Genomic DNA, 24345 nt, shown 5'->3' on the forward strand with positions numbered 1-24345 from the left:
TTTAGAAATGGAATGATCTTTGAGGTTCCCATCAACCTAATAATGGGGAACCTAAGGATGTTAAATGTTTTTCACATCATCTTCTTCTGCATTATACTTTGCAAATCTTTCACTTCATTTTAACATCTACATAATAAGAAAACTAGATCAAAAAAGAATGAACTAAGTGTAAATGAATCGAAAAGGCATTTACGTTATACATAAACAATAAAACAGATTAACTTAGTGAAAGCTTAAATCATCATCAACTGCTTTAAAACAACCAACATGCTCAGTAGGTAAGATAATCTTCCGTCTTTACCTTCACTACAGAATGACTTGTCAGCACCTGAGAACCGAACAGTCTCCTTTACAATTTTCTCAATTTTACAATATTCACACATTGCCATTACATTATTTATTTTCTTATATTCGTCAGAACAATTCTTGCCACAGAACTGAAACATTTTGCCCTGCAAAGAAATAATCATTAAATACTAATTAAACATTTGGTTTGTCTTATGGAACTCCTATCTCCCTTACTTTCAAAACAAATGGTGTGATTTTGAGAGATGCAAAGTTAAAAATAATTTTACAAATAGACCCATGTATACTCAAAATCTTATCATGAACATGGTATACTTTACCTTATAGTCAAGAAGTTCTGGTTTTGTGGCAAAAAGACGGTTACAGTGTTGACATTTGAGTTTCACAACACTTCGTGCAAACCCAACATGCTGGGACTGGGCAGCGAGACGCTGGAGACCAGCTGCAGCAGAGCTACTGATGGAGGTGGGAGAAACAGCAGATGTGCTACCTCCTCCGGCTGACACTGTGGAACCTGTGGGGATGCTTACAATTACTTGGCCCTGAGACAAGGGCACTACTGAAGAATTCATTCCAGTTGGTTTGTTGAATAAATTCTGGAAAAACAAAACAATGAAAAGCATCAATTTAATCTTTGTTAAAACAAAGTAGTATCGTGTGCCTACATATGCCAAGCACAGTTCTAGGCATGTAAGGTACATCTGTTAACAGGCAATGTTCCTGCCTCTGAGCAGCTTATAACGGAATGGGGGGAGTCTCATTTATGATGAAAAAATAAAATAACTAATAATCTTCCTCAAAAATAATATCCTCCCGATAGATAATATGGGTGATAAAAGTACCATTCAATTTTATAGAAGGCAGTTAAATTCCAAATACAGAATGAACTACAAATCCAAGTTTAATAGGAATGATATAGAAACTTACACAACCCAGGCCCTAGCAAACACCTAATAAACGTGCATTACTATAGTAGGTGATAGGTTTGAATTTGTGTCCCTGCCCAAATCTCATGTCCAGTCGTAATCCCCAGTGTTGGGGGAGGAGCCTGGCAGGAAGTGACTGGATCATGGGGGTGGATTTCTCCCCTGCTGTTCTGGTGGTAGTGAGTTTTCACTATCTGGTTGTTTAAAAGTGCAGCACCTCCCACTTCTCTGTCTTCCTCTTGATCCCATCATGTAAGACGTGCCGGCTTCCCCTTCGCCTTCCGCCATAATTGAAAGTTTCCTGAGGCCTCTCCAGCCATGCTACCTGTACAGCCTGTGGAACTGTGAGCCAATAAAACCTCTTTCTTTATAAATTACCCAGTCTAGGGTATTTTTTTAGAGGAGTGCAAGAACAGACTCATACAGTAGGTGACTCACTGACTGAAGAAGAGGAAGGTTCCTGAAGCCATACCTGGAAAGCTACCACACAGCTGTAGCTGCAGAAGTTGCGTATACTTCCATCTGACATGGCTAGGTGATACTGAGGAATTGCTGAGGTTTTACAACTGTTACACTGAACTTGTACACCTTAGCAAATCAAAATAAAAACCAATGAGTAATATGTACAAATGTACACAAAAGTATGAGAAATTAAATAATATTATACAACATAAGAAAATTCAAGGGCCAGGGTAAGTTGTAGGAACTGAAACTAAATCATGTCACATATAGACAAAAACTAACATAATACTGAAAATTTTTCTTTCCAATTTAAATTAGTCAAAGTCTACCCTGAAACTACCAAATAAATGAAACTTCAAAGAAATTAGGTGGGGATAAAGAAAATATATTAAAGAAGCCATATGAAATTCTTTTGGTAAGGGGGAAATGCATAAATAGGCATGCAAGTAAATAAATAAGCAATCAAGGTAACAGGTGATATTTTACAACAAATATCTGAAATATGTTAAATGTGCCTTAAAAATCAACCAAAAAAATATACCTTAAAAACAAAGCAATAACCATAATTTTTCAACTATTACATTTCATAGTTTATGAAACCAATATTACCTGCAGAAGTAACCATTTTAACTCTGTAAGCAGATAAGCAATTAACAGAACAGAAAAGCTCTGTCTTCCCCAAGCTATTGGTATTTTCAATCATTTCTGCTGAGGATCTCAATGATTTGCAAAGCGCACATGGTGTAATTTTGGCTGATTTCTATTAAGAGAATAAAACAACATTCATTTTTAACAAATTCCTAGTAAAAGCATAATTCTTTGAAATGTTTATACTCAACACTTTCGAAATATTTGAAATCAGTGATTTTCAAACTTTTATGATTGTAATCCTCAATAGGAAGTTTCATGGTACACATGTACTTCTGAGATTTTGCATTTGTGTATTATGTATGTATGTAATAAAACTAAAAAGTTTTATAGAGGAATAAATATCATGATAACATGTAATGCACTTTGATATTTTCCAATCTCTTCTGTTTCATTAAAAAAGTAATGCGGCCAGGCGCAGTGGCTCACCCCTGTAATCCCAGCACATTGGGAGGCCGAGGTGGGTGGATCACCTGAGGTCAGGAGTTCAAGACCAGCAAGGCCAACATGGTGAAACCCCGCCTGTACAAAAATACAAAAAAAATTAGCCAGGCATAGGGGCAGGCGCCTGTAGTCCCAGCTATTTGGGAGGCTAAGGCAGGAGAATGGCGTGAACCCAGGAGGCGAAGCTTGCAGTGAGCCGAGATCGCGCCACTGCACTCCAGCCTGGGCGACAGAATGAGAAGATTCCATCTCAAAAAAAAAAAGAAAGAAAAAGAAAAAAATAATAATGCTGGTTATAACCTAGTAATTAATTTCAGGGTCTATTAATAGGTCATAACCATAGTTTTAAAAACATTAAATAATAGCAAGTTCATGCTTTTATACTATATCATCCTATAAATTGAAATAACCCCCTCCAAAGGTGCTTATAAATATGAATTTAAGGAAATTAGTAAACTTATTAGGCAACTTATTGGCAAATATTCTACCACTAATAATAAAAAAAAAATCTATAAGCGTAAAGTGAGAGCAAACCTGGGATATCACAGGTGTCCAAATACAAACAATCAGAGTCCGTTATCTTAAGTCTTCACCCAATTAGGGATTCAGCAGCAAATAATGCTAAGTATTATTAACATATCACACATTCAGCATAATTTATAAAGTATGTCCAGCACCAATTAGGAGATTTTAAGAGCAATCTTCCTTCTTAAAGAATCAATTTGTGAAACTTGATATTAAAATAAATACACAGTAAAGTGAATATATGCCTGAATTCTGGAATGTCTTCTAAATCTCTAACCCCATTTCCCTCTCCTCCCTAATGAGGACTGTAAAAGCAAACCTCATTTGTAAGCCTCTCCTCCCTAATGAGGACTGTAAAAGCAAACCTCATTTGTCAGACCCAGGTCAAGAGTTACCTTTGTGAAGCTTTTGCTGATAGTCTCATCTTTCCCTATCAAGTAGAGCTCACTATGCTACCTCTGTGGCCCACTGTACCCATAATACTTCCATCATAGCATCTCTATTTACTCATTTATACGTCTTATCTTTCTCAGGAGACACGCAGCCCCTCAAAACAGAAATTATATCTAATGTTTGTTGAATGAATTACATGTAAGGAAGAAAGGAAAGTAGCAGAAATGACCATCTACAATGCCCCAGTTACATACTAGGCATTCTTTCATTCTTACTTTCTATAATCCTAAAAACTTCCCAGTGACATAGGTGGTATCATAGTTATTTACAGACAGAAAAACTGGGACTCAGGGAGCTTAACTGCTTTCCCCAAGGTAAAACTGTATTTGAACATAAGGTCTGGAATTAAATCTAGATCTGCCTTACTTCTAAATTCCAGTTCTTTCTCTACCACAGCAGATATAATACATGAAAAATTTAATAGGTTTTGGCTACATTAAAAGTAAAGAATAAATTTAAAATTAAGATGTTTCATCCTATTTCTCCCTCTCTTGTGGACTATGACTCATCTTTCAATGGACTGAATCCAAGTAACTTTTAGTACCTGATACAGTATCAGGCAAAGAACAGTCTTTTGGAAAAAGATAAAACAATGAAGATGTGGGGATTTTTTTTTCCTTTGTGAACAAAAATAAGGAATGAATAGTAAAACTTAGCCATTATAGTGTGTTTTCACATTAACAGGAAATAAATTGAAACATGTTTAAATTCCAAAATTACTACAAAGTTTTAAGAACAATTAACAAGAAAGTTCCTAATCAACACTATTAAATTCACCAATTTTGGTAAACTGTATAAAGATTTACTATTCTAAGGAAAAGAATGATTAGCAAATGCACTTACATAGAGAGACATTACAAAATTAAAAATATTAAAAGTACTTACCCCATAAATATATACACCTACTATGGACCCAAAAAATTAAAAATTAAAACTATATATATATAGCATTTACTATTCCTTTAGGTTTATCAATTTTAAAACTAATATTTGATCAAAATTCACTAATAAAATACAAATCTAATACACACAAAACTACATAAAAGACATTTGTTATAGAGTTCATCCAGTTCATCCCATGCACACCTCATCAATTCACAAATATATAATCCACATCTATTTCTTCCTATTTCATAAAGATAAGAAAAATCCCTTACTGTAACAATTAATGATATAATTTTGATTATCTGGTTTGCAATTTTAATTCTGTGAATCAGATTTCAACAATACATACGCAACTTGAACCTTTCCTTGTCAAATAAGAAGTATATATGCAAATCTCACATGCTGGAAAGATTAGAAGGCTATACAAAATGATAGGATTTGTTATCTGTGAGAGATACACTGTATTTCTTCATGTTTTTTTTTAACTTTCAAAATATTGTTAAAGAATACAAATCACTTTTGAAATAAAAAAGCCATACTGGCTGGGCGTGGTGGCTCGCACCTGTAATCCCAGCACAGGGATTGGGAGGCCGAGGCGGGTGGATCACTTGAGGTCAGGAGTTTGATACCAGCCTGGCCAGTATAGTGAAATCCCATCTCTACTAAAAATACAAAAAAATTAGCCAGGCCTGGTGGTGGGCGCCTGTAATCCTAGCTACTTGGGAGGCTGAGGCAGGAGAATCGCTTGAACCAGGGAGGCTGAGGTTGCAGTGAGCCAAGATCGCACTCCAGCCTGGGAGACAGTGTGAGGCTCCATCTCATAAAAAAAAAAAAAAAAAAAAAGCCACACTCTAAAAACATGTATTTCAAATGCATAAACAAAACTGCTGCTTACAGAACTCTATACGAATACTTAATGCACATTTATTCAACAAATACTATTTATGTATAAAGAATACCAGTTAGCAAATAGTAAACTCTCTCTCTATATATGTATATATACATATACATATATACGTATATACATATATACGTATATATACGTGTGTGTGTGTGTGTGTGTGTATATATATACATTTTTGATTTTTTTTTTTTTTTGGGACAGAGTTGCGCTCTTGTTGCCCAGGCTGGAGTGCAATGGCGCGATCTTGGCTCACTGCAACCTCCACCTCCCGAGTTCAAGCGATTCTCCTGCCTCAGCCTCCTGAGTAGCTGGGATTACAGGGATGTGCCACCACACCTGGCTAATTTTTGTATTTTCAGTAGAGATGGGGTTTCTCCATGTTGGTCAGGCTGGTCTCGAATTCCCAGCCTCAGGTGATCTGCCCACCTCAGCCTCCCAAAGTGCTGGGATTACAGGTGTGAGCCATGGCACCCGGCCAGTAAACCCAATATTGCAAAACAACATTTTCATAAATAATTTCGACTAAAAATACAGATTACCTGAACTGAACAAAGACATCACGATTAAATATGGTCATGTACCTGCTTGTATGCTGTGATACACGATGAACTACAAAACTTCTTAGACTGTCCCTCTATCTGAAGCATGTGGCATTGTCCCGACCCACTGTAACAGTAACCCCCACAGTTTTCACAACAGTTCATGGTGAGGTTGTTAGCAGAACGAAACTTAGAGAAGCAGGCATCACTGCAAAGTTTATGGACCACATTCTGATAATTAACTTCATGTCGAATCTAGAAATTAAAAAATAGCAACACAAAAACAAGGAGCAGAGAGCATCAAAAGCTGTTCTTTAAGCACAGACATATTAATATTAGACTCCTGCCCCAATAAAGGAAAATGGTAACTTACAACAGCATTCTTCTGACACATGCTGCATTTGGTTGAAATACTATTTGTATTTATGGTAACAATAGGTTTTTTTTTCAGTTCATATGTTGACAAACATGACTGACTGCAAAAATCTTTACTAGTGGTGGTGTTTTCAAACTGGGCACTGATCACATCCTTTGGATTTAAAATGTCTCTAAAAATAAGAAAAAAAATAACATAAGCCATGGTATAATTAATTTCTTTTTCCTTTCTGTGAGCTAAAATAACTAAATAAAACAGAGGCAATTATACTGTAGGGAAATAACACTGGAATTTAAGTTTAAAAACTTTAATTTTCTGGGAGACACTTAAAAATTGCTTTGATCCTTAAATTCTTTTCTATGAAGTGGAATTAATACAGCACCTACTTCATAGAACTGTTATGAGAATTAGTATGTTTCAAAGACTAAAAGGAAAACATCAAATGATTAGCATTCATTATCTCTACAGGAGGGATTATGGGAGATTTTTATTTTCTTTTCTAGAATTATCTGTATTTTCAAAATATTCTTTTAAAAATACTGTATTACATTTAACATTGTCAAAAATTAGTATATTTTAAAAGTAAACATACATTTTACACTACACAGTGCATATTCTAGCACACTTACATAAAATATAACATTACCATATCTAAATAATTTAATTCCTAAGCACTAGTAACAAAGGCAATGAAGATTAAAACCCTAATGATTAAGGCTCCTTACCACTCCAACCCTAATCCCACCAAACCACTCACTCTATAGTAGTTTACCAGATAGTTCAAGTGGAAACCATATTAAAAACCAATTTTTCAGCCAGGCGCAGTGGCTCACGCCTGTAATCCCAATGCTTTGGGAGGCTGAGGCGGGCGGATTACAAGGTCAGAAGATCGAGAGCATCCTGGCTAACACGGTGAAACCCCGTCTCTACTAAAAATACAAAAAATTAGCCAGGCGTGGTGGCATGCGCCTGTAGTCCCAGCTACTCGGGAGGTTGAGGCAGGAGGATGGCATGAACCCGGGAAGCGGAGCTTGCAGTGAGCCAAGATTGTGCCACTGCACTCCAGCCTGGGTGACAGAGCGAGACTCTGTCTCAAATAAATAAATAAATAAATAAATAAATAAATAAATAAATAAAACCAATTTTTCAAACTGGTGAAATTTTCTAATCAATGTCTCTCTCCCATGAGTATACATTCACCTAATAGTTAATAAACTGCTTTATACTCATGCTTGTATCTTAAAGAGATTACGCTAATAGGATACTTTTAAAGAAAAAATTATAGGCATACCTTGTTTTATTGTGCTTCACAGATACTGCACTTTCTAACAAATAGAAGGCTTGTAGCAACCCTGCCTCACACAAGTCTATCAGTGCCATTTCTTAACAGCATTTGCCCACGACATGTCTCTGTATTATATTTTGGTAGTTCTCCCAATATTTCAAACGTTTTTGTTATTATAATATCTGTAATATATATATATCATGTAATATCGACATGTCTCTGTATTATATTTTGGTAGTTCTCCCAATATTTCTAACGTTTTTGTTATTATAATATCTGTTTTTCTGTGATTAGTGAACACTGATGTTACTATTGTAATTGTTTTGGGGAGTAACCACAAACCAGGTCAATGTAAGATAGCAAACTTAATTGAAAATTGTGTGTGTTCTGACTGCTCCATTGACTTCTGTATCTCTCCCACTCTTCAGGCCTTCCTATTCCCTAAGGCACAACAATATTGAAAGCAGGCCAATGAATAACCTCACAATGGCCTCTAAATGCTCAACAAAATTAAGAGTCCCACGTTTCTCACTATAAATCAAAAGCTAGAAATGATTACTCTTAGTGAGGAAGGCATGTAGAAAGCTAGGTCTCTTGCGCCAAACATTTAACCACATAGTAAATGTAAAGGAAAAGTTCTTGAAAGACTAAGAGGGGTACTCCAGTGAAGACATGAATGATAAGAAAGTGCAACAGTTGGCCGGGCATGGTGGCTCACGCCTGTAATACCAGCACTTTGGGAGGCCGAGGCGGGTGGATCAACTGGGGTCAGGAGTTGGAGACCAACCTAGCCAACATGGTGAAACCACGTCTCTACTAAAAAATGCAAAACTTAGGCAGGACGCAGTGGCTCACGACTGTAATTCCAGCACTTTGGGAGGCTGAGGTGGGTGGGTCACAAGATCAAGAGATCCAGACCATCCTGGCCAACATGGTGAAATCCCATCTCTATTAAAAATACAAAAATTAGCTGGGCGTGGTGGCATGTGACTGTAGTCCGAGCTACTTGGGAGGCTGAGGCAGGAGAATTGCTTGAACCCGGGAGGTGGAGGCTGCAGTGACCTGAAATTGCGCCACTGCACTCAAGCCTGGGTGACAGAGAGACACTCCGTCTCAAAACAACAACAACAAAAAGAAAGTGCAAGTCTTACTGCTGATGTGGAGAAAAGTTATAGTGGTCTAGATAGAAGATCAAACCAGCCACAGCATTCCCTTAAGCCAAAGCCTAATCGAGAGCAAGGCCCTAACTCTCTTGAATTCTAGGAAGACTCAGGTAAAGAAGCTGCAGAAGTTTAGAGCTAGTAGAGGTTAGCTCATATGGTTTAACGAAAGAAGCTATCTCTGGAACATCAAAGTACAAGGTGAAGCAGCAAGTGCTGATGGAGAAGCTGTAGCAAGTTATCAAGAATATCTAGCTAAGACAACTTATGATGGTGGCTACATCTTCAATGTAGAAGAAACAGTCTTCTATTGAAAAACGATGCCATCTAGGACTTTCATAGCTAGAGAGAAGTCAATGACTGGCTTCAAAGCTTCAAAGGAAAGGCTGACTGTCTTGTTAGGGGCTAATGTAGCTGGTGACTTCATCAAGTAGAAGCCACCAGCTTCTACTTTTAACTTTCAAAAATCCCAGGACACTTAAAAGATTCCTTTCAAAATATTACTGCTCATTGACATCTAGTCACTAAAGAGTTCTGATGGAGATGTACAAGAGGTTAATGTTATTTTCATACCTGCTTACCCAATATCTATTCTGCAGCCTGTGGATCAAAGAGTAATTTCAACTTTTGCAACTCATTATTTAAGAAATACATTTCCTAAGGCTACAGCTGCCATAGATAGTGATTCCTATAATGGATCTGGCCAAAGGAAATTAAAAAGCTTCTGGAAAGGATTCACCATTCCAGATGACATTAAGAACATTCATGATTAATGAGAGGAAATCCAAATATCATCATTAATAGGAGCTTGGAAGTAGGTAACTTCAATCCTCACAGATGACTCTGAGGAGTTTGAGACTTCTGTGGAGGAAATAACTACAAATGTGGGAGAAATAGTAAGAGAACTAGAAGTGGAGCCTGAAGATGCGACTGAATTGCTGCAATCTCATGATAAAACGAACAGATAAGGAGTTGCTTCCAATGGATGAGCAAGGAAAGTAATTTTTTGTCATGGAATTTACTCCTGGTGCAGATGCTGTGAACTTTGGTGAAATGACACCAAAGGATTTAAAGTATTACATAAACTTAGTTGATAAAGCAATGGTGGAGTCTGAGAGTACTGATTCCAATTTGGAAAGTTCTTCTCTGGGTGAAATGCTATCAAATATTATTGCATGCCACAAAGAAATATTTTGTGAAAGGAAGAGTCAACTGATGTGACAAACTTCATTGTTATCTTAAGAAATTGCCACAGCCACCAACACCTTCAGCAACCATCACACTGAATTAATCAGCAGCCATCAACATTGAAACAAGACTGTCCACTAGTAATAAGATTATGACTCACTGAAGGCTCACATGATTGTTAGCATTTGTTAGCAATGCAGTATTTTTAATTTAAAAATGTACATTGGTTTTTAAAGATTTAATGCTATTGCACACAGACTACAGTATAAACACAACTTTGATATGAACTGGGAAGCCAAAAAATTAATATCATTCACTTTATTGAGATAATTGCTTTATTGAGCTATTTGCTTTATTGAGGTGGTCTGGAACCAAACCCTGAATATCTCTGAAGTATGGCTATACAAATCTCTCTGCTTCAGTAAAATAGTAGATATAATGGGAAATCATCATTAGGAGCACCTAATATTTTACTATAATACATAACTCCATACCTTGCCATCTTCCATACTTAGCAGCTCTAGACTGCTTTGCTTTTTGCATTTCCTGTTATTTTTAAAATTAGGTTTTAATGTATTTCATAGAGGGATATTTAGTGAGAAGGATATTTAGTGAGAAGTTACATTGAGCCAGACATTAACGAAACCCTGAGTCAAAATATGGTCCACATATGGGCCAGGCGCAGTGGCTCACACCTGTAATTCCAGCACTTTGGGAGGTTGAGGCGGGCAGATCACTTGAGGTCAGGAGTTTGAGACCAGCCTGGCCAATAAGGCGAAACCCCGTCTCTACTATAAATACAAAAATTAGCCGGGCGTGGTAGCATGCGCCTGTAGTCCCAGCTACTCGGGAGGCTGAGGCAAGAGAATTGCTTGAACCTGGGAGGTAGAAGTTGCAGTGAGCGTAGATGGCACCACTGTACTCCAGCCTGGGCAACAGGGCAAGACTCCATCTCAAAAAAGAGATGTATGTACTTAAGGAGCTCAGAGTTATTGTGACAGATAGACAAATATTTTATAAAATACTGTAACAGAAGCATTCTTAAAATATTATAGGCTGGGTGTGGTGGCTCACGCCTGTAATCCCAGCACTTTGGGAGGCCGAGGTGGGCAGATCACCTGAGGTCAAGAGTTCAAGACCATCCTGGCCAATATGGTGAAACCCCTTCTCTACTAAAAATACAAAAAAATTAGCTGGGCATGGTGGTGTGTGCCTGTAGTCCCAGCTACTCGAGAGGCTGAGGCAGGGGAATCACTTCAACCTGGGAGGCAGAGGTCGCAGTGAGCCAAGATGGTGCCACTGCACTCCAGCCTGGCGACAAAGCGAGACTCTGTCTCAAAAAAAAAAAAAAAAAGTATAAATAATTTTTGGAGAAGACACGAATAATGTGCCATAAAAATATAAACGAAGAAACAATTATTTCAGACTACATGTAACGTGAAAGGCAACCCAAAGGGTGATATTTTAGCTGGACCTGAAATAGGAGTTTTCCAGAAAGGAGATAAGAATTGGGAGCAGCATGGATCAAGGAAATGGAAGTATAAAATTAGGTATTTTTTCACTGCTCTCACTATGCTTAGAATCCAATTAGATTACATCTTATTGTGGTAGTGGATTATATCTTATGACAGAATGAGAAGAAACAATCTCATTCAAGTTAGTGAAAATTCAGAAATGGTACAGACAATCTGGGTGTTACTTCTTTGAATATCATTATAACAAGAATCTGATCTAACAGTATTAACAAAATTATCCTCCAAATTACCTCTTTTCTGCAAAATATAATTTTTTTTTTTTTTTCAAAGATAGGGTCCTGCTGTGTCACCTAGGCTGAAGAGCAGGAGTGTGATCATAGCTCACTGCAGCCTCAAACTCCTGGACTCAAGAAATCCTCTCACCTCGTCCTCCCAAGCAGCTGGGATTACAGGCATGTGGCACCACGGTTGGTTAATTTTTTAACTTTTTGTAGAGATGAGGTTTCACTGGGTTGCCCAGGCTGGTCTCGAAATCCTGGGCTCATGCAATCCTCCAATGTTGGCTTCCTAAAGTGCTGGGATTACAGGCATGAGCCACTGCTCCCAGCCAAGACAGATTTTTTAAAACAAATTATTAGGTCCCTATCATTAAGGAAACCTAAAAATTAAATGGCAACCAAAATCTTTTGAGAGTTTAAGTTAAATTCAAGAGGCTAAGACATATGATTACCAAAAATTAAGAAAAATAAAATTTATTCTGAATAGTTAATGAGCTTCTTCTAACCGAAGTGCTGCTGTTATATTTCTACTGGTATACAACAATAGCAGTAGTTATCAGAGAGGAAATTTTTTCCATCTCTGCCTATTCAAATCAAATTGAAACCCTTCTTATGGGGAATGATTTCTAAATGAAACCTGTTTGACTATAGAGACTATGTAGAAAAACAATGCATATGCCAAAATTAACCAGCTAGGTGACACAAGCAAATCTTTTAGCTTCTTTGAATTTAGCTTCCTTATATTTTTGGTACATCCAACTCATCAGTTTTACACTCAGATAAATCAGACTATACCCAACTGTTGTAATCACAGTGTAAATAAGAGGGGATAAAAAGGAAGGAAAGGTAGTGTTGAACAGGAGATTAAAGAGTAGTTCAGAAAGTAAAATGGAATATAAGGAAAAACAAGATTGACAATGGTTGAAGACTGAAGCAAAAAGTAAGTATTACGTAAAATGAGAAGTAGGAGAAAAGTAAGAAAGAAAATGAAGAAGAAAAGGCTGAGGAGATAAGTAAGGAGTACCTGAAAAACAGAAAGGGGTGAATGAAAAACAGGAATAAAAAAAGGGTAAAAGAATAAGTGAATAAAAAGGTAGAACTGTAAAGAGTCAAGGGATAACAGGTTGAAGAAATGGAAAATTTGGATAATGGATAAACCAAACATGAGAAGAGAACATAATCTTAAAGAGCAATTGAATTACATAAGATCAAGACATAGATAAAATGACACATAGGTAGAAATGACCTGTCTCTAATAAAGCTTAGGCAAACACCAGAGTCTGGAGGTCAAAGAAACATGATAAATCTAGATGAAAAGAGTAACATGTATGGACAATAATAATAATTTTTTAAAACGAGAAAGAGGGCATATTTTAAAACTTACGTGAGTTTTCCATAGCCATTTTGAAAATAACTGATAAATCTTTGGAAAAAAAAAAAATCTATGACTGACTTTTTTTTTTTTTTTGGGAGACAGAGATATGGCTGACCTTTTTTAAGGGCTGGGGAGGACCAGGTCTCACTATGTTGCCCAGGCTGAGTCTCAGACTCCTGGGCTCAAGCAATCCTCCCACCTCAGCCTCCTGAGTAGGTGGGACTACAAGTGCATGCCACCATGCCCAGCCCATCGCTATGATTATAAAAGGATAAATATCGCTGAAATTTTAAAGACTGTTGATCCCTAGAGTAAGAATTAAATAAAGAAATATGAAGTTATTATGTGAAATGATTTCATGGCAAAATAAACAGGAAAAAAACTATAAAAATTAAAATCTTCAAACTGACTTAAGTCTTACAATCCCATGATGAGTGCCGGACATGGTGGCTCACGCCTGTAATCCTAGCAATTTGGGAGGCCAAGGCAGGTGGGTCATCTGAGGTCGGGAGTTCGAGACCAGCCTGACCAACATGGAGAAACCCCATCTCTACAAAAAATACAAAAAAATTAGCTGGGCATAGTGGTACATGCCTGTAATCCTAGCTACTCAGGAGGCTGAGGCAAGAGAATCACTTGAACCCTGGAGGTGGAGGTTGTGGTGAGCCAAGATCGTGCCATTGCACTCCAGCCTGGGCAACAAGAGCAAAACTCTTGTCTCAAAAAAAAAAAAAAAAAAAAAAAAAAGAATCCCATGATGAATATACTGGAATACAGAAATTAGAGACAGGATATATACCTAAGTACTCATGTTTAAAAGTACATTTTACAATTCAAGCAGTATAAAGTCTGTTTTTACTAAGTAATTTTACTACATAAGTTATACCTGTAAAGTAGTAAGTATAGCTTTTTTAGAAGTTAGGATCATTGGGCCGGGCGCGGTGGCTCACACCTGTAATCCTAGCACTTTGGGAGACTGAGGCGGGTGGATCACAAGGTCAGGAGACCGAGACCAACCTGGCTAACACAGTGAAACTCCACCTCTACTAAACATATAAAAAATTAGCCGTGCAGGGCCGGGCGCGGTGGCTCACACCTGTAATCCCAGCACTTTGGGAGGCTGAGGCGGGTGGATCAGGAGGTCAGGAGTTTGAGACCAGCCTGACCAACATGGTGAAACCCCATCTTTACTGAAAATACAAAAAAAAAAAAGAAAAAAATTAGCCGTGCATGGTGACGGATGCCTGTAGTCCCAGCTACTCAGGAGGCTGAGGCAGGAGAATGGCGTTAACTCGGGAGGCGGAGCTTGCAGTGAGCTGAGACTGCGCCACTGCACTCCAGCCTGGGCGACAGAGCGGCGAGACTTGGTCTCAAAAAAAAAAAAAAGAAAAAAAAAGTTAAGATCATTAATTCTCCCATTCAACAAATACGTATTAAGCATTTACTGTGCTGGGTATATTGAAGTAGATACACAAAGTTCCTACCCTTGTGGGGGGTGTGGGTGTGTGTGCATAGATATATATATATATTTATTTATTTATACTGGCATAAATTATATGTATTTACTATGTGTACAACATAATTTTCTTCCTTTTTTTTGAGATAGAGTCTCACTCTCTCATCCAGGCTGGAGTGCATTGGTGAAATCTTGGCTCACTGCAACCTCTACCTCCCAGGGTCAAGTGATTCTTGTGCCTCAGCCATCTGAGTAGCTGGGATTATGGGCATGTGCCACCAAGCCCAGCTAATTTTTGTATTTTTACCAGAGATGGAGGTTTCACCATGTTGGCCAGGCTGGTCTTGAACTCCTGGCCTCTAGTGATCCACCTGCCTTAGCCTCCCAAAGTGCTGGGATTACAGGTGTAAGCCACCACGCCCAGCCACAACATCATATTTTAAAGAACAGGCTGAGTATCCCTAAACCAGAAATCCAAAATGCTCCCAGTATCTGAAACTTTTTGAGCGCCAACATGATGTTTAAAGGAAATGCTCATTGGAGCATTAAATTTCAGATTTTCAGATTAGAAATGCTCAATCAGTTAGTAGATATAATGCAAATATCCCAAAACCTTTTTAAAAATCTGAAATCTGAAACGCCCCATCTCTACTGAAAATACAAAAAAAAAAAAAAAATTAGCCGTGCATGGTGGCGGATGCCTGTAGTCCCAGCTACTCAGGAGGCTGAAGCAGGAGAATGGTGTTAACTCAGGAGGCAGAGCTTGCAGTGAGCCGAGACTGTGCCACTGCACTCCAGCCTGGGCGACAGAGCAGCGAGACTTGGTCTCAAAAAAAAAAAAGAAAAGAAAAAAAAAAAGCATTTAAGGTAAGAGACACTCAACCTGTGTGTGTGTGTGTCTGTGTGTGTATACACACACGCTGTGCGATGCCTAAATCTAGCTAATTAATATATACATTCCTTGGTTACTATTTTTGTGGTGAGAACATTTTATATCCATTCTCACCATTTTTCAAGAATACAATGTATCATTAACTATAGTCACCATATTGTACAATAGATCTTCAATTCTTTCTAACTAAAAAATTTTGTATCCTTTAACCAACATTCCCTGGCACCTTTCCCAACTACTTCCTCATGGTTTATGTTCTAATGAAATAAATTTTTTAAAAAATAAGCCAAAATCTATCACTCAAAATAGCCCTGGTATAATTATTATTCTAACAATGACAACATAACTCAAAGATATATTTTTTAAATTCCCTTTTATAAATTCCTTCACAAAAGGCATTGAAAGTCACAAAAGCACCAATCTTATATAATCAAATTTCATTTTTGAACAAAAATTGATATAAAATATCTTAATCTGCACTTTAATCAATATACATGGTACTAAATGGCTTTTGGCCACATGTGAACAGTAAATAAGCACTCAGGAAATAAAAATTTGATAGCACAGAAGCTATTCAAAAGAATGTGTAATTAGCTTAAAAGATAGTCCCAAAACAAAAAGTTGCAGAAGTTTCTATTGTTCTTTTAAATAGCGGCAATTTTACAATAAAAATAGAAATTCCAAAGAAAACTGAAGTCCAATCTACATTTGTATATATAAGTTACAGTATATATTTAAGCTGCCTCAAATATAACCAAAATTTGCCCTTTCGGTCATTTCAAAAAAATGAAGCATAAACGATATGCATATAACTAACTTCCAGAAAAACTTCTAACCATATTTAAATTTCTTTTAAACATCTCTTATCTAACTGAACTAGGAGGAGGAGTATCTTTTTCTCCTCTCCGGGCAGACAAAGTGCAGCATCTGTGTGAGGAACTATAAACATTACCGCCTAAAGTAATAAATGAATCATGGTTTGAGTAGCCTGATTATAGAGTGTTTCAGAACAAGAGCATTATTCCTCTTTTTCTGACTTAAACTGTTTCTAACAATCACAAAATTAGTCAAAGTTATTGTGTATTCCTCAAATATATCAGGATGACCTTATTACAGTCATAAGATCATACCCCCTTTTTGTTATTAAACATTCCAATGGACACAATGCGGTAGTTCAGAGACATTGAGAAAATAAAAATATAGGCCAGGCGTGGTGGCTCACACCTGTAATCCCAGCACTTTGGGAGGCTGAGGCAGGCAGATCACGAGGTCAGGAGATTGAGACCATGCTGGCTAACATGGTGAAAGCCCGTCTCTACTAAAAAATAGAAAAAATTAGCCGGGCATGGTGGCGGGCACCTGTAGTCCCAGCTACTCAGGAGGCCGAGGCAGGAGAATGGCATGAACCCGGGAGGCAGAGCTTGCAGTGAGCCGAGATCATGCCACTGCACTCCAGCCTGGGCAACAGAGCGAGACTCCATCTCAAAATAAATAAATAAATATATATATAAAAAATAAATAAATATATATATATACACATACACACATACATACACACTGGAAGCCATTTAAGGTTAAGAAGAAAAGTATTAAATAAATTCAAATTACATAACAGGAAATATAACTTTAAATATTTGTTGGATTTAAATATCTATTGCTTATAGTTATAAAATAAAATACTGCTGTAATACAATATCCCTAAATGTGCACTTTTTGTTATATCAGGCACTTCAACTAACAAGGATGGGAGAGCTGGTTTCAAAAACAATACATAAAAGTAACATTATTGAAAGCTAAAAAACAAGCTTGAGCACCTAGCACCTGGAAGACTGAAAAGCAACAACTGAAAGCAGACAGAAAATAATGTGGTATTTCTCAAAAAAAAAAAAAAGAAAGAAAGAAATGTAGAATATCAAATGTAATACATGAGCTAAGAACAAAGTATGTTAAGAGAAAGGAAAGAAACAAAAAAGATAATTTAGAATTCTGCTATACTTTGAGCAACTTGAACAAGTTTTCTTGGTGAGAGGAGGCGGTGGGCGGGCAGGTGGAACTGTATATCCAGTGAGGCACAGTGTGGAGCAGAATAGCTGAGTAGACCCTTTCCTCTGATAAGCAGTTTGCCCCTTCTGGAGGATTTTTTTACAACCAGAACAGGAAACTCGAACAGCTGTGGCTGGAACTGAAGGAAGCATTTTATTCATGCCAGATGACGCCAGTGAGGGCTGAAAGCCAGTAGTCAACTGTGGAGCTTTAAAAAAAAAAAAAAAAAAAAAAAAAAAAAAAAAAAAATTGAAAGAAAAAAATGTTTTACTTTTTACCATGAATTTTAAGTAGACATTCTTTCTTTCTCTTCTAGAACTAGTCTTGAAACCCAACAGTAATTATGCAATATACAATTTAAAGGCATCTTAAGTGGGTAGAGAGAGCTGCCTGGTTTATTAATACAAGCAGAATTTCTTCTCATTCACATTGGTCAGAATATACACAATCCATTTATTCAGGTCGGTTTCTTACCAAGAGGGCTGCCACTGACTGAAAACACAGCACTAATTTTCAGTTCCCCCTCTTGAGTTTTTTGCTGTTGGCCATGACTATACTCCTTTAAAGAAGAAAAAAATAAATAAATACATAGAGAAAAGAATAAATACCTAAAGACATCCAGACATTCAAGACATTTTACTACCACTATATAGAGGTGGAAAATGTTTAAAACATTAATAAGAAATAATAAAATACAAAACAGCAAGCAAACTATAATTAAATATGGGTATAGTATGTATATGCTAGGAGTGTAAGACAGAAAAAAATGAAAGTACTTAGTCTGTGACACTACTAAGTATTTATTATTTTTGAAAAATCTTTAATTTTATTAAAGTATTATAAGTTACTGTTTATTATAAAAGTAATACACAATCACCATAGAAAATTTAGATAAATAAAAATAAGAAAAAAATTAATCATATTTTAATCACCCCAAAACAACCACTGTTATTCTTTGGGTATATTTCTTTCCAGTCTTTTCCCCTCCTCAATGCAGAGGTTTTATTTCTTAATAAGTTGTAATTATACTAAATATGCCATTCTTATAAACTGATTTTTTGCTCATTTGAATCATTTGAACGTTTGTATGTTAGTATATATTACTGCAAAATAACTTCTAATGGCTAAATATACCAGTGTTTCTAAAACTGAAGTCCAAGAATCCCTGAGGTCTACATAGTCTGAAAATTCTAAAAGAATGCTGTTTAAATTTTGTTTTTATTTCAATGATTTTTATGTGCATGTACACGTATTTTAAGTCATGAGTAACCACCATATAACTGAGTTCTACTACAACTTTTCAGTGCTGTTTGCTTTTTACAATTATGCGACTGCATTCTAAAATCATTACATAATAGATTTAACTTTTATTTTAATATATTGTTTATCATATTGAAACATGCAAAAACTCTGCAAGAACACTTATTCTTGGAATTCTGGAGTATCTCAGATATATCTCCTTTTTTGTGATGGGGAGGTGTCGGCACATTACTCAAGTTTGAAAATACAAATATGTATTAAGAAACATAACACATTACACAGAGATGTGACTGGGATGAGGTGAGTGAGGCACATGCCTCAGGTACAAAATTAAGGGGGCACCAAAAACCTCAGTAATGAAGATAATATTTTAACACAGTATTTTTAAAAATCAAATTTATGCAAGGTCCATGATGAGCAAAATATCAAAATTTTAAATAAATACCAAATCAGTATTACTGATTTTTTCCTTCTGCCTCAGGCTCCAATGGCCCCACATGGCACCGAGATTTTATAACCACAACACAATGTTGGTCCATTTAATGTTTCCGCACATTCAGTACAATCAGTAATGCCATGATGAATATCTTTGTGAATATTCATACTCCCATATTTAGGATTATCTCCTAAGAAAAGAATTCCTAAAGTGGAACTACTAGGTAAAAAGGTACATAGTAAAGGTTCTTGATACGTAACGACAGGTTGTTTTCCTCCCCAAAAAATGTTCTTAATTATATTTACTCCAGTAATTTATGAAAAAACACCATTTAAAAGTATTTTCCCACTGTTTCAATCTGCAGCTATTTTTAATGTTCATTTACAAAAAGTACATTATAATGGAACAGTATTAACTCTCAGTAGCATTTGTTATCAACATTTCCTCAATATATACTTTAAGTTAAAATTTTATATATTTGTTTCCATTTTTATGCCAAAAAAACTGACAAGTCTTTACCTTTGTGATTTCTTCTACCTCTTACAAAGTTTTATTTCCACATTAAAAGAATAAGAAAATAGTTTCGTTTTTATAATAATACATTTCTTTAATCCAGGGATCAGCAAACTTTATCTGTAAGGGGCCAGATAGCAAATATTTTTGACTCTGCAGGCCATATGGTCTCTGTCCCAACTACTCAACTCTGCTCTGGTGGAGCAAAAGCACCCACATAATATGTAAATGAATGAATGTGGCAATGTTCAAATAAAACTTTATTTATGAAAGCAGTGGGTGGAAAAACAAAAAAAATGGGGTGGGGGGTGCTGGATTTGGCCCACCACTGATAATTTGCCAACCCCTGCCTTAGTCCATTTGGAATTTACTCATTTTGATGTATAATGAACATTTTTCTATTTTGAGAGAGAGTTTCACTCTGTCACCCAGGCTAGCTCAACCTCGGCTCACTACAACCTCTGCCTCCTGGGTTAAAGTGATTCTCCTGCCTCAGCCTCCCCAGTAGCTGAGATTACAGGTGCCTGCCACCACGTCCGGCTAATTTTTGTATTTTTAGTAGAGACGGGGTTTCAACACGTTGGCCCGGCTGGTCTTGAACTCCTGACCTCAAGTATCTACCTGCCTCAGCCTCCCAAAGTGCTGGGATTACAGGCGTAAGCCACCATGCCTACTTCTTTTTCTTTCTCTAAATAGTGAATTTCTTTCATTTGCCATTGATAAACATATCAAATTCTTAAAAAATAATGTCTGTTTTTGGGCTATCTCTTCTATATAATTTTCAGTCCGACTAATCTTATGATATCATGCTATCCTAATGAAACTAATTATAGGATGCTTATGGCCAGGCGTGGTGGCTCACACCTGTAATCCAAGCACCTTGGGAGGCCGAGGTGGGCGGATCACCTGAGGTTAGGAGTCTGAGACCAGCCTGGCCAACATGGTGAAACCCTGTCTCTACTAAAATTACAGAAATTAGCGGGGCGTGGTGGTGCACGCCTGTAATCCCAGTTACTCAGGAGGCTGAGGCAGGAGAATCGCTTGAACTCAGGGCGGTAGGGAGGCAGAGGTTGCAGCAAGCCAATATTGCACCATTGCACTCCAGCCTGGGCAACAAGAGTGAAACTCTGTCTTTAAAAAAAAAAAAAAAGAAAGAAAGAAAGAAATTAATTGTATGATGTTCAACCATTTAACAGGGTTTGCCACATTCAACCTCTCCATCCATTTTTTAGAATATATGTGTAATAAGTGTGTGTATGTGCATGCCTATTATTCTTCTACAAAACTTCATAACCTAACCATTGATATTTTCATCAGAATTGCATCAAATCTAAATCTCAATTTTTTTGTTTGAGATGGAGTTTCACTCTTATGCCACAAGCTGGGGTGCGATGGTGCGATCTTGGCTCACTGCAACCTCCACCTCCCAGGCTCGAGTGATTCTCCTGCCTCAGTCTCCCGAGTAGCTGTGATTACAGGCATGCACTACCATGCCTGGCTAACTTCTGTAATTTTTGTATTTTTTAGAAGAGACAGGGTTTCACCATGTTGGCCAGGCTGGTCTTGAACTCCTGACCTCAAGTGATTCGCCCCCCTCGGCCTCCCAAAGTGTTAGGATTACAGGTGTGAGCCACCGCACCCGGCCTTAAATCTTAATTCAAAAATAACTGACATCTTCATATTTCTTACATTTACAAAGATGGTCTCTTCATTATTTCAAGTTGTATTTGATATAAGTACTTTTTAGTTGCTGCTGGGAATAGTGTATCTTTTTCATTATATCATCTAACTGGGAAGTTTATTTATAGAAGTATTGGTATAATTCAGCTAGGTACTCCACTAAATATTCATGAATTCTATTAATTCTTTCATAAATATTCTTAATAGCAAGTGATAATTTTATTTCCCTTTTTCCATTATTTTTTCTTCTAATTTCTTTAACATGGACTGAAGTAAAAATCCAACAAGAGTTAAATAATAACAATGACATCTGCAACTTGTATTCTTTTAGTAATATTAACAGAAGATTTCCATCATTTTACTTCAACTTCAATAACTGTTACTGATCTGAAGTAGTAGTTCCTTACCATGATCAAGAAAAAATCTATTGTAAGAAATGTTTGAATTACATGAGATGTCTTTTGGCATCTAATAAAGTGACTATTACAGATAACCTTATTTGACCTGCTGATGAAATATATGTATTAAAAGATTTTCTAACATCGACTAATCATGACATTCCTTCATTATATAGTGTATTAAAGAAAATTTCCTTAAATATTTTTATTTTAATCTCAGAAAACTCCAGAAACAACCAATACTCATTGGCATACATTAACGGTCTCCAGTCAGCTCTCTTAGTCTCTGTGATGGCTATTGCAAACTTCTGCTGGATTCCTTTAGCATTGAGTACATATTATTTATGGAATATAGTAAAATAGTATACATCTGAAGTACTGTTTGTATGGTCCACAATGCCTTCAAGGCACAATCATGTTTGGTTTATGTTTGTATCCTCCCATGATCACTAATTTTACAAGTATTTGATAAACAAATCAATGACTAGCCAAATACTAATAAATATTTTCTGAGAAGTAAATATCTAATTGGTAACCCAAAAGCTTTCAGAAGCAGAAAAACACATGCCAAAACACAAAAAAATTCCTTTACCAATACCTTTACCTTCTTAGTTTACTACAAATGAAGATCAATATTAATATCCCATGAAAGTATTTTAGAAATGAATAACACAGTTTCTATTGCCAAATTAACTCAATATGGCTAAAACAGCCCCAACATTTGAATTACTATATTTTCTTTCCAAAACTGTATGAAGCACTATTATGACGACAATTAGTTCATTTGCTTTCCCATTTTAATTGAGTTCTTTCAATGAGAGACTACACATTAGCTCTTCCTCTATTATTATGAACAAGAAGAAAAAGAAATCATGACTTTAATGTAGTATTTACTGAATGTACAGTTTTTAGACCCTATGGAAAAGGCAAAAGAGGAAAATGAGGTCTCTGGCTCTCTTTAAAGTATCTATGTTGAAACCTTCCCTAGGTATTTTAAAATTAAACAACTTTTATTTACAGAAAGAATGGTAGACTAAAAAAAAAAAAGACTTTGATTATGACCCCAGATTGGCTCCTTCCTGGCCATGAGGGCTTGAGTAACTAAATCTCTATATCTCTCAGCTCTCTCACCTACAAATGTTAACATCCTCTACTCTGGCCATCTTATACAGGGTTGTTAGGAGAATTAAGCAACACAGTATGTGTAAAAGCATCTGTAACTGTAAAAATACTACAGAAAACATTATAGAAACATGCAATAGAATTAGAATGAAGAAATGAAACTGAGAGACCCAATGACATTATGCCAGTAATAGAGGCAGGAGGACGGACAATGACTGGCCAATCCAGAATATCATAACTGAAGAAATAACCAAGAAAAAATGGGTAGAGGAAGTTAAATACATATACACACATTTCAGCACCTTGTTTATACAGTAAAGTAAAGAAATTAGGACCAAAATGAATTGTGTAAAAAAGAGAATTAGGAAGTGAGCTAAAAGCAAAACTACCTAAATTAAGCACAAAGAAAAGCCAAGGGAAGTTTTGAAAAGGTGCCATAAACTAAAGCTATGATTTTACTGAACCATGAAAAAAGTTACTGGTAACTGACGGTTACCAGTAAACGCTGACCACAACTGTAAAATCTATCAGTATTTTATGGGAGGCTAATAGTACTTTTTTGAGACTAATAACAAAATACACTAGAGTTCTCTTTTCCAGTCCATGGGAAATGAATAAAAGTAATAAATTATGCAATATTGAAAGGCGATACTCTTCTAAAAGAAGGAGGGAAGGTGGAGAGGGGTGTGGAAAAGACAAGAAAAAGAAAAGGAAAGAATCACATATCTAGTTTATAACATGTGAGCTGCTCTGGGGGGATTTCTAGAAGAATTATCAAAGGTCTGATCCTATAGGACTGGTATGGCTGACAACAAAAAGGACTCCTCAGGGAAAACGTAGCTCTATCCCACTCACATACTACAAGTGCCTTATTGTGGGCTCAGGGTAAAGAATGCTTTCGGATATTATGCCCAGGACCTACTCACATTACTGCTTAATTCTCAAGTCCAATCAATCAGGGAGTGAGCCTTTGGGAAAGTTCTTCCCCATAATCATGACGAAACTTCATATTCAGTATTTTGTAACACATTTTATAATTCTGAATAAGTATATAAAAATTTAAGTGTTTCTATCTGTTCCATCCTATTTATATTCTCCAGCCACTGGAACCTCTGATTGTTCTGAAAACAACAATACTAATAACCTTCTCAGTGTTCTCTACCCCTATTGTATTTGGTTTATGCTCTAAGTGCCGTTTTGTCCCAAGGAAGTGTCACATGGTTCAAGTACAAAAGAAAGAGATGATTTTGGTACCCTGCCAGCATGCCCACATTGGGGCAGGAGAAGAGATACAAGATCTGCCCTTCATATAGACA

The 24345-nt window shown here is 36.6% G+C and overlaps 1 protein-coding gene across 9 annotated transcripts in view; it reads right to left on the minus strand.

Moving 5' to 3' along the window:
- Positions 1-24345, minus strand: part of ZMYM4 (zinc finger MYM-type containing 4) — a 156247-nt gene that overhangs the window by 34106 nt on the left and 97796 nt on the right. For all 9 annotated transcript variants that reach the window (XM_024248608.3, XM_002811070.5, XM_063713428.1 and 6 more), the window contains 8 exons: positions 18095-18179; positions 17573-17828; positions 6466-6640; positions 6135-6347; positions 2304-2454; positions 1705-1820; positions 627-902; positions 302-452 (listed from right to left, as the gene is read on the minus strand). In XM_024248608.3, the coding sequence (XP_024104376.1) occupies positions 302-452; positions 627-902; positions 1705-1820; positions 2304-2454; positions 6135-6347; positions 6466-6640; positions 17573-17828; positions 18095-18179 (1423 nt within the window). The remainder of the gene's footprint in view (positions 1-301; positions 453-626; positions 903-1704; positions 1821-2303; positions 2455-6134; positions 6348-6465; positions 6641-17572; positions 17829-18094; positions 18180-24345) is intronic.

The sequence above is a fragment of the Pongo abelii genome, chromosome 1 (assembly GCF_028885655.2).
Source record: "Pongo abelii isolate AG06213 chromosome 1, NHGRI_mPonAbe1-v2.0_pri, whole genome shotgun sequence".
In the NCBI taxonomy this organism is placed as follows: domain Eukaryota; kingdom Metazoa; phylum Chordata; class Mammalia; order Primates; family Hominidae; genus Pongo; species Pongo abelii.